Source organism: Garra rufa, chromosome 6, assembly GCF_049309525.1.
Source record: "Garra rufa chromosome 6, GarRuf1.0, whole genome shotgun sequence".
In the NCBI taxonomy this organism is placed as follows: Eukaryota; Metazoa; Chordata; class Actinopteri; order Cypriniformes; family Cyprinidae; genus Garra; species Garra rufa.
In genome coordinates, this window is record NC_133366.1 from 16,502,130 (window position 1) to 16,514,307 (window position 12,178).

At 37.7% G+C, this 12,178-nt stretch overlaps 1 protein-coding gene across 1 annotated transcript in view; it reads left to right on the forward strand.

The window, feature by feature from the left end:
* ctnna2 (catenin (cadherin-associated protein), alpha 2) overlaps positions 1-12,178 on the forward strand; it is a 509,795-nt gene that overhangs the window by 29,350 nt on the left and 468,267 nt on the right. The window contains exon 2 of the mRNA XM_073841829.1: positions 10,145-10,251. Within this exon, the coding sequence (XP_073697930.1) occupies positions 10,150-10,251 (102 nt within the window). The 5' untranslated portion in view covers positions 10,145-10,149. The remainder of the gene's footprint in view (positions 1-10,144; positions 10,252-12,178) is intronic.

Genomic DNA, 12,178 nt, shown 5'->3' on the forward strand with positions numbered 1-12,178 from the left:
TGGGGAACAACAAAACGGGCAGTCAGCTCCCTCGAGAACTCCCATGCTTCGCTCCTTAACAGAAAACAAATAGACTGTGTGTATCCCCACTAGAGTGCGGATCAGGCAGCATTTTTCTGTCCGAGCCCGGCCCGCGTCCGACAGAGCAGTAACCGAGCCCGACCCGAACCCAACAGGCATTAAGATATTTATGTCCGAGCCCGATCCCAGCCCGACACAGTTAAAATCTTTTTTTTTTCTCATACTAATGACACATGCACTTTTTTGTGTGGAAAGCCCGCTTTTTTTTTTTTTTTTTTTTTTTGATTTATTTATTGAATTTTCATAACAAAACACACATATACATAATTAACATATAAACATTATAAAAATAATAATAAAATAAGTTGAAAAGAATCAATAAAAAAAAATACTAATTAAAATAAATAAATAATAGCTTAGTAATAAATGCGTGCTACTGACTTGACAATACAAGTGAACAATTTGGATAAATGAAATCATAATAGTACAGTGTAGATGGAAAATTACTCAAGAGAGACTGCATCCAACTGCAGAGTTCTAACATGATCAATGAAGGGTAGCCATATAGCTGAGAATTTTAACATGGAGCCACGAAGACTGTGTTTAATTTTTTCTAATTTAATAAAAAATAAAGCATCTTTTATCCACCGAGTGTGAGAAGGGGCATGAGGACCTTTCCAATGCATCAGAATACAACGTCTAGCTAGTAAAGTGAGAAAGGCTACCAGCCCAACAAAATGAGATGACAATGAGTAATTAGAAGGCAAGACTCCAAACAACCCAATAAGTGGAGAGGGAGAAAGTTTAACAGATATGGTAGCTGAAAGTGAATCAAAAACTGACTCCCAAAAAGTAAACAGAGCAGGACAAGTCCAGAACATGTGGGCTAAATTAGCTGGTTCTAGATGACACTTGTCACAACATGGATCAATATTGGGAAATATACGGGCTAGCTTACTTTTGGACCAGTGTACCCTGTGCACAACTTTACACTGTAAGACTCCATGGCGAGCGCAAACAGATGAATTATGAACACGCTTCAAAACTAACTGCCATGTCTCTGTATCTATCTCCATGTTAAGGTCTCTAGCCCAGGTAACCCGAAGACAATCAGAAGCCTGGGGCTGATATGTAAATAAATGATTGTATAAAGTAGAGATAGCTCCTCTCTGAGAAGGATTCGTATTGAGAATCATGTCGAAAAGGGTGGAGGGTGGACTCATGGGGAACCCAGGAAAATGCTTACGGGCAAAGTCCCGGATTTGCAAATATCTAAAAAAATGTGACCCTGGCAAGTAAAAAACTTGAGTCAATTGTTCAAATGAAGCGAACGTTCCATCAAAGTAAAGATGCTTAATAGAAATTATCCCCCGGTTCACCCAAGTCGCAAAGGCCCCATCAGTGAGAGAGGGAGGAAAGAGGGGGTTAAGGTTTACTGGACATAAAAGAGGTGTTGACTGTAAAGTAAAATGCCGTCTAAGTTGACACCAGATCTTTAGACAGTTCTTAACTATAATATTATTGGAAAATGTTGAAGGCGATAATGAAAGGGGAAGACAGAGAAGAGACATCAGTGAAGATTTATCACATGCAGCCTCCTCAATCCCTAACCAGGGGGGCGGCTGAACATCAGAACTACACCAGAATAACATATTTTTGACATTTGCAGCCCAATAATAAAACAAGAAGTTGGGTAATGCTAAACCACCCAACTCCTTGGTTTTTTGTAAGACACCTTTTCGTATTCTGGGAGTTTTCCCATTCCAGATAAATTGAGAAATAGAGCTGTCTAAAGAGTGAAAGAAATGCTTGGGAATAAAAACTGGTATGCATTGAAAGATATATAAAAATTTAGGCAATATATTCATTTTTATACAATTTATCCTACCTGCTAGAGAAAGAGGCAATAAAGACCAACGTTGAAAATCTTTAGTCATTTGATCCAGCAGTGGAGAAAAGTTACACTCAAAAAGGTCAGAATAGTTTTTAGTTACACAGATGCCCAGATAATTAAAATGATCTAGAGATTTCTTAAACGGGAGTGTTGAAAGAGGATAAGATATGGCCGCCGAGTTTATAGGCATTAGCTCACTCTTATTAAAATTTAGTTTATATCCTGAAACCTGTCCAAATTTCTCCAATAAGTCTAATGCTTGGGGTATGGATCTGTCTGGATCAGAGATAAAAAGCAAAAGATCATCGGCGTATAAAGACAGTTTATGCACAGATCCCCCCCTTGTGATCCCCATCATCTGACTGGACCTAAGGGCTACAGCCAAAGGTTCAATAGCAAGGGCGAACAGTATGGGGGAGAGTGGACAGCCCTGCCGAGTACCACGTCGAAGAGGAAAATATTCAGAATAGTCATTGTTGGTACGGACACGAGCTAAAGGAGAGGCATACAGAAGTTTAATCCAGGAAATAAATTTACTGCCAAAACCAAATCTTTTTAAGGTGTAAAGCAAATAAGGCCACTCCACCCGGTCAAATGCCTTCTCTGCGTCCATCGAAATAACCAATTCAGGAGTGGTGGATGTTGAAGGAGAGTATAATACATCAAATAAACGCCTAATGTTGTGGAAAGAGTGTCTTCCCTTAACAAACCCTGTTTGGTCTGTAGAAATGATTGAAGGCAAAACAGCCTCTACACGCCTTGCCAGCATCTTGGCTAAAATTTTAACATCCGCACATAACAAAGAAATAGGGCGATAGTTACTACAAAGGAGCGGATCTTTACCTTTCTTTAATATTAGTGAGATGGTGGCCTGTCTTAAGGTTTGTGGAAGAATGCCGGATTGAAAGGATTCATTAAACATGTTTAAAAGTAATGGGGAAAGTTTATCAACAAACGCTTTAAAGAATTCAGTGGGCAGACCATCAGGCCCAGGGCATTTCCCACTCTGCATTGAAAATAATGCACCTTTAATCTCATCTACAGTAAAAGGCTCGTCCAAACTAGAAGATGTCTCGGGGTCAATAGAAGGAATGTTTAAGGGGTTAAAAAAAACATCAAATTCAGCCTCTTCAGCTAAACACTCAGAAGCATACAATGAAGAATAAAAACTCCTGAATTGGTCATTAATAGTTTGAGGGTTAATAGTTGTACCATCATTGGTATTGATTTGTAAAATATTTTGAGTTGAGACAAATTGTCGAATTTGGTGCGCCAATATTTTGCCTGGTTTATCGCCAGATTCATAATAATTATAACGAGACTTAAGTAATGCTTCAATTGCCCCATCAGCGGCCAATAAATCAAATTCAGACTTTTTAATAAGCAAATCTTTGATAAGTTCAGGATCGGGTGCATCTGCACATCTGGACTGTAAGTTTGACAAGTCCCTAGAAATAGAGACCCCCTTTTCAGCAGTATTTTTTTTCCGAAAGGCAGAGTAGGAAATGACCTCTCCACGTAAATAGGCTTTGCATGCCTCCCAGATTGTTGATGCTGACATGTCCGGGTTAACATTAGTAGAAATAAAGAGATCAATGCGACTGTTAATAGTTTCAATGAAATCTGGGTCAGTAAGAAGAAATGAATTAAAGCGCCAAGGGGATCGTGTAAACGATACACCCGAGAATGAGATATCCACTGTGATGGTACCATGATCTGAAATTACTATAGGACTATAAAAACAGTTACAAACAGAAGAGAGCAACTTATTATCAATAAGAAAAAGGTCAATTCGAGAAAAGGTACCATGTACAGGAGAAAAAAAAGAAAACTGCTTATCATTGGGGTTAAAAAAGCGCCATACATCTGAGACTGCATACTGCTCCATAAACAGCTGAATGATTTTAGATGATTTAGATTGAGAAAGGGGCTTATTGGAAGAGCGATCTAGTGAGGGATCAAGATAGCAGTTGAAGTCTCCACCCAGAATAAGCTGACTAGAAACTAAGTCTGGAAGAGAGAAAAGAAAGTTTTTATAGAAGTCCTCATTATCCCAATTTGGGCCATACACATTAGCTAAAGTTAATGTACTACCAAAGATTTTCCCGGTAACAATAATAAAGCGACCATTAGGATCTGATATAACTTTAGAAACAGATAGAGGTACAGATTTGTGCACTAGGATTGCAGTCCCACGAGCCTTACTTGAAAATGAAGAATGGTAGATTTGGCCTACCCAACCTCTACGAAGTTTCATATGATCAGATGGTTTAAGGTGGGTTTCCTGCAAAAAAGCAATTTTTGTGTTTAAACTTCTCAAGTGTTCAAACACTTTATTGCGTTTCACAGGTGAATTTAACCCCTTCACATTCCAGCTGATAAATCTCAAAGCACCGCTGGATGACAAACTTGTGTTACGATTTAACATGCGCACTTTTTAGAGGTAATATTCCAATCTACAACCATGCCAAATTACCGAAGACAAAATAAAAAAGGTAGTAGCACGCAGGATTGTAAAGTTAAAGAAAGAAAAAAAAGAGAAAATAAATAAATAAAAAACAGACACCAACAACACGAACACAATAAACATACTCACCCCAAACCAGTTGCCGAAAGGAACAGTAACGAACAGCACTCTGATACAAGGATCAGCTTAGATTAATACTTCCTTATACCAATCGCACTGCCCCCACATTAAAGTGTAAATAGATTTAAAGAACACAAGTTAAACCTTATCAATCGAACATATCAAAATAAAACACAGAGCCCTGAAGCTAAAACGTATGCAAACCGAACGGGCTACCTATGCAGAAAAACTGCATTAAACTAACAGCAAACCTACCAAGCAAGGATTAATACACGTATCAAGATTCAAAGTTAAAAATAAATAAAAAAATAAATGAAATAGATTTAAAGGGGGAAAAAGGCCAACACCGCAAAAATAGCAACGGCTCAATAAGTCATCACTAAACAGAAAGTGTCCGTTCGCTTTCTTATGAGTTCGTGTAAACCTTTAACGAACTTGACAGCATCCGAAGTAGACAGGAGCACAGTTTTTTATTCGTTGGGTAGAGTGGTGCGCAACCAAAACCACAGTGCAACTGTGGATACTGAAATGAAGATACAAAACTTAATAAAAAAAATGGACCGGTTATTTACGCAACTACAGTCCATAGTAAAACGACGTGAAAAAAGAAGAAAGAGTCAGCACCACAATACCAGCAACGGTGTAACAAGGCATCAATAATCAGAAAATGCCCGTTGGCCTTCTTAGGAGCTCGTGTTTAAGTCCTGAACGAACTTGACAGCATCCGATGCAGACATAAGGAAAGTTTTATCCCCGTTGGGTAGAGTGATGCGCAGCCTGGCTGGATAAAGGAGCGCGGGCTTGTACCCGCGTTTGTAAAGCTCAGCCATCGAATCCCTGTACTCGGCGCGCTGCTTCAATACGTCGGGGCTGTAGTCATCAAACATGCGAATCTGATAGTCCTTATAATGCAGGACGCCCCTTTTGCGAGCCTCGCGGATTACAAGGTCTTTAACTTGAAATCGGTGAAAACGCAAGATGACTGGCCGCGGTTTTCCTCCCGGCGCTGGCTTGGGTGCGAGGCTCCGATGTGCTCGATCAATCTCGGGGGGCGAACTGAGGACCTCCGAACCAAGCACATCAATAAGCAGCTGAGAGAAAAACGCTGATGGACGAGGGCCTTCAATCGATTCAGGCAATCCAATGATTCGAATGTTTTGACGTCTGCTGCGACCCTCCAGATCAGCTACTTTGTGTTTGAGCAAATCATTGTCTTTCTGCAACGCAGAGAAGGCACCCTCAAGTTGCTGGAGCCGTTGGTCAACTGATGTAGCGTTTACTTCGAGAGAATCAATGCGTTGCCCGTGATCGTTAATTGTTGATCGGATGCTATCCAGCGTAGACGCAAGGGAGTCGAAAGAGGATTTGAAATCGGCCGAAAGGGCCGCTCGGTGTTCGTCCAGCAGCGAGCTTATGTCGGCCATGGAAATCGGCGGGCACTCCTTTTCCCTTTCTGCTTGTTTTCCTTTAGCTTTAGACATGATAAGACAAGCTAAACAAATACAGCCCGTTTGCGAAACTTTGTTGACTCTACCGATGAAAAAATAAAGGTTTAACAAGAAACTTAAAGATAAAACCGCGGGAGCAAGCTAAGCGTGCGACTACTCTGCACACCTCATAACCGGAAGTCTCGAAAGCCCGCTTTTATTAAGCAACTGTAGGAAGGCGTTCGGAAATGTCAACAGATGAGCGCATCAGTGCACACGGGGCAAAAAGCGCTGTTATAACACAGGCGCACTATCGCGCTGATGTAACCGAGCCCGACCCGAACCCGAGCATCCTTTCTAAATATCTGTCCGAACCCGGCCCGGCCCGTCGGGTTCCGTCGGGTACCATCGGGCTCGGCTCGGGTATCCATCCTCTAATCCCCACCCAAATAACGCGGGTAGAGATGAACACACAATCTAAGATGCTGCTGCTAATATTCTTTGCCCCTAGCTTAGACATTGTCACTCAAATAAAAGTTGTGCAAACTGGCACAGAAAAGGAGTGACAAACAGACAACAACACACAGAGCGCTTCGCTGAAATGACTGAAGCTGACGCCGGTTCCGCCGCACGTGCTTTTATACTTCCTGGTTGCTTACGTCACCTGCCTGTGACGTCACGCCCCTCCTTTGGATTTGTTACACTCAATATTCAGAGCATGGTTCTCCAATGGTGTTCCCCATAACGTTTTTGGACGCAGCTCGAGTTCCCGGAAGGGAACCATAATGGTGTTCTAAAACCTATAATGTACAACATAAATGGCTTTTTAATCTCCAAAGGACTGTATAACCAATTCAAGAACTATATAGTGCGGAGAATAGGTTTTTGATAAGCAGAAGGTTTTTGTTGAACTTAAGGTGCTGCAGACCCACTGACCCACTTTATTTTGAAGGGTTGAAGTGTAAACCAGTTACACAAATTTTTAGGAGTAACACTGACATGCTGAGCAGGAGAGGTCTCAAACGTGTGGTTTAATAGCTGTTAAGTGTGTTGTGCGGGACTCTGGAGTTTGTGTGTTTGACACTGTGCTTTAGGGAGTGTTTGACACGGCGACTGAGCCTGTCGGGAGCCTCTCTTGAGGATTCACTGACAGCTACATCAGAAAAGAGGAAATACGAGACACAGTTTGAGCACAAAAGAATGGTGATGCCCAGAAAGCCCTTTTTTTGTGTGTGCAGCTCACTGACAAGTGAAGAACCGTGACTGGAGCAAACAGCAGATGATCGTTTGATCTCATGCTGATTCTTCTCACACCAGACTGTTCTAATATGTGTCAAGGAGATGGAAAAACACATTTTATTTAATGAAAAAAGTTCAAGCCAATGTTCTTGATGCCAGTGTTTGGAAAATAATCGGTTGAATCTGTTTAACATCAAAATCATCTGAACTGAATACAGTTTGTCATGTTATTTTAAAGTACAAATGATGTAAGATTATCCTGAACTGACTCCAGAACTGAAACAAATCTGAAATTAAATACAAGCTTAAATAGATATAAAAAAAATGACAAAAGCATATTGGCACTCAAACAGTGTTTTCTTAAAATTAAAAAAGGAGTTTTAAAAACACAAAAAAGTGAATGGGAACTATTCATTCACTCAGAAGATGTGTTCAAACTTTATTAGTATTTCTGAATAATTATGTTACTTAAAAATGCACAATTGTCCACTTTTCATCGTTGTAAAACTTTCCTTTCGTAAAAGGATTTACCATATTTCCAGATTTCTTTTTTAAAAACAGAAATGTTTGCATTAAAAAATGTGTGTACATCTTCAATTATTATTCCAAAGGTTCTCTATTTTCTAGTGAATCAAACATTTACTCTACAGATTTGTTCAAACACACCGATTCATGAATGTAACATCAGAAGTATTTCTGTTGCAGAGGTGAAATGGAACACTCAAAAAAAAAAAAACTCTGTAAACTCTGTAAAAGTTGTTTCTTTGTGAAATCGCATACTCCCTCATACTCTTTTCTCCACATTTGCTCGCAGCTTGAAGGCTTTTTACTCTTAAGTTTCCACTCAGTCAGGTAAACTTTTTTTTCCTCCTGCTATGCAGGCCTGATCCTGTACCTCAGATGTCTACCTTAATCAGGAACCACCTGCTTACATTACCGGTGTTCAAAGGGCCTGAAGCTGGGCTTCGTACGTGCATATGTTTTTTGTAATGAGTATCTGGATGCAGGATCTAAAGATGCAGGATGGAATCTAGGCCAGTACTCTAGTGAATGACAATATGATTGAAAACGCCTACGTTACAGGATCCCCCCTACCAAATGAAAGTTAATAGTCACTAACCTAAGGCATCATAGGTGGAGGGTGTATAGTTTTTGAGTTGTGGTTCTCCAAAATCTATTTATTCAGTAGCTGATTCGAGCAAAGTGGCTTACGGCCAACACTTAAAGAGATAGCTCTTTCAAAAATGAAATTTACTCGCCCTCAAGCCATCCTAGGTGTATTTGACTTTCTTTCAAACGAATGCAGGCAGAGTTATATTAAAAAATGTCTCTTCCATACTTTATGTATGGCTGTTGAGATTTTGGAGTCCAATAAAGTGCATCCATCCATCATAAAGTATACTCCACATGGCTCCAGGGGATAAATAAAGGCCCTCTCAAGTAAATCGCTGCATTTGTGTAAGAAAAATATCCATATTTGAATTTATAAACCATAATCTCTAGTTTCCGCTAACTGTCGTATGTGCAATGATAAACAAATTTTTGTGGTGAAGTAAATAATACAGAAAAAAAATAAATTAAATTTAAATGATTTATTTCAGACAAATAGTCAATTTAATATTAGTACTCAATTTAAGCTTGTAGAATTTAAAATTTGAACTTATTTTACTTGGAATTGTTTGTTATTTTTTTACAAAGATTTTTTTTAAAAGTCATGATCACGTTGTTCCCATCATGCTCTTGGGCATGAACTTTTTTGCTGTTTTCGAGATGTATTTAAATTGTTTTATGGTTGCTTTTGTCGTTATGGTTAAGTAACTTGCTGTTTTGTAACATCTAAAGTTCATTTTCTACTCAAAATGACCCATTCATACTCACATATATTCACTAATTGTTACCATCATTGTGGATCATGCGCCAAGTATTGAGGTCTCTGTGTTCATTTGGTTAGTAACTACATTAAATCAACATATAACCTTAAAAACAACAAGGAGCTTGCTTGTCTTCTTGCTTACGTACATGTTTGTAAGTGAACCACATGCTTTAATGGCTTTTTTTATTTCAGTTCTATAATGTTTGAGTAAAAAGGTTTTCAAACTGAGTGAATTGTACTTGAGGACTGCAGGGTAAACTTAAAATAATTAAGTAGAAATTACTCATCAAACTCTAACTATACACGTTACATTTACTTATTTCCTTTGCTAATTTTACTTTACTTAGTTAAGTAGATTTGACTTAATTCCATACTTAAATTTTACTTAAAAAAATATGCATGCAAAAACTTAAAAATTAAACTTAAAAAAATAAAAATTAAGTACATCTACTTATTGTTTTTTTCAGTGTGCGTTTACGAGAGAGTGACGTTCCAGTGGATGACGTATTCAATGAATACTGAATGTGTAAATCTTCAATTATTTTACCAAAGTTCATGTGATATCTAGGATCTCAGATACCAAATTATTTTAAAAGTTTATGAAGTTTGAGAACTTTGCGACTGTTTTAGGTTCATAATTAATATTTGAGACATTTAAATCACATTCTGGCTAATATATTATGGTCCCTCTAGTCTGCGTGTTTGTTTTTCCTCATTAAAAGTGAGATAATATAGTCTGACTTGCAGAACAATGTCTGGATCCCACATTAAGACTCATTCCGGAGTCATTAGCTTTTAATGTAATGCGGCGTCTCAATATTTTATAGTCTCAATTTTAGTGTTTTAGCTTGATTGATGTGCAACGTTTAAAGACTTTTCAATGGAGAAGCTTTTCAGACTTAATAATAGATGTGCGGCAGGCTCACCGGCCTTTGATTTTGTTAAGAAAGTCATGAAGCATGAAACTGATAACTGAGTCTGTGATGTCTGCACCTTTTTCCTTTTATCATCCCATTAAACTGTCATTCTTTGTTTTTAACATCTCTTTCATCCTTTCAAATTTTCACTCTGTTTATTTTCTCTTATGCCTTTTCTTTCCACAGTAAACATGACGAGCGCTACGTCCCCAATCCTGCTAAAATGGGACCCCAAGAGTCTTGAGATTCGCACACTGACTGTGGAGAGGTTGTTGGAGCCATTGGTCACACAGGTAATGTCTTCTTGGTAAATTTTCACTGCTTGCATTTTCTTCTTTGCAGGTCTATTCATTGAATGTATGAACCATATTGAATCTTGGTTTTGTTGAAAGCGGCCTGTCACTCCCAATGTACTTCACTAATTGAGTATTGAGCATTCAAAATGAATATATCAGTGATGATCGTAACAGCATTAATGGCATGTTTGCTTCAGCTAAAGGTTTCTTGGATTTTGAAGTTGGTCTAGTATTGTCTGATTACTAGACAAGGTAGAAAACAGTTTGAAGGCCTTGTCAGTGATGTGCAAGTTAAATATAAGTTGTACTCAGATGCTGGATGTTACATTGTACATTGTCTCCAGAACTCCAGAGCTCACAGAAGGAATCACAATTTACAGTTGTTTTTCTTTGTTCCCTTGTGCCTAGGATATGTCTCGTTGGGCTTAAAATACAGAGTGAACTTTGCAAATGAAAAAACAAGCAAACTTTTTGGACTTCCATACCATCAGTCAAAAGTTTTGACACACCTGCTTATTCTTTGTTTTTGCTATTTTTCACATGTTAGAATTTTGAATAGTCATCAAAACACAACTGGGAATTATGTAGTGACCAAAATGAAGAATGAATCTTACATTAGAGCTTCTTCAAAGCTACTTTCTTTCTTGAGATATATCAAGATAAATGTAAGTTTGGTTAAGTGTGTCCAGTGGTTTACTGGTTGTTTGTCAGAGCAACTTCCACAACCATTCAAAAGTTTTGGGTTTGTAAGAATTTATTTTAGAATGGTATGAAGAAATTAATAATAGCAGTGATTATTCAGCATTAAGTTACTGTATAGACTTCTCCATTGAAAAACTGTTTCAAGTAAATGCTGTTTTTTAACTTTCTATTCATCAAACAATTCTGAAAAAAGTATCCAAAATATTACTCTGCGTTACAGTTTTCAAAACTGATAATACTAAAATGTTTCTTCTTGAATGCCAAATTAGGATATAAGAATGATTTTTGAAGGATCGTGTGACACTAGTGCTTGCAAATGCGTGACACTACAATTTTTAACTTTTAAAATATATAAATACATTTAAATTAGGGATGCACCGAAATGAAAATTCTTGGCCAAAGCCGAACAAAACTACACACTGGGCTGAAGTCCAAAGGCCAATTACCAAACACCATTTTTCATGTTTTTCTCCCATGTATTTCGCCAATTTTTTCACTATTGATAAATTAAATAGCCAATATTTGCTTTTTACAGTTTGTCTTGCTTTTCAAAGAAAAAAAATCAATTACAAAAAACCTGTTTAAAAATATTTATTAAAATAAATTGTTGTTGTTGTAAACACTGAATATTTAAATATTTTAATAGACATTATAGCCTACCAACAAAGCACAATTTAACTTAAAATTAATAAGTTAGTAAAATAATATTCTTTGGCCATTTTTAAGACCCCCCTTCTTGAATCAGGCGTGTGTTTTTAATGTACAAATAAATGCAGCCTTGCTGAGCAAAGGAAAATGTTATAATAAATGTATTAATGGAGCTTTTGTAATGATTGTCATCATTATTTTTGATCCTTTTTTATTTGATTTTACAGAACAACAGTAAAATTACTAACATTTATGAATGTTGACTTTTATTTTGGTGGAAACCCGCAAGAAGACCTCAGTATTACTTTTTGCTGACAGCAGCAGATTTATGAATTTTCATCACGCAGATTTCCCTCGTGCTTTGGACTTTGAACCCTGGCTAATGAGCTCGTCGCTGTCAGAATAAATACAATTTGTACGTGTATTAGACAACATAAAGTTCTGTAGTTTATTTACTAATTATTTACTAATGGTTTAAGTTGATTTTTGCGTCTTTCTTGGACAGTTTTAAATACTTTCACACTGCCGACATTTTTGCTGCATTAGTGCGCACCTCTATTTGATCGTGTCACTT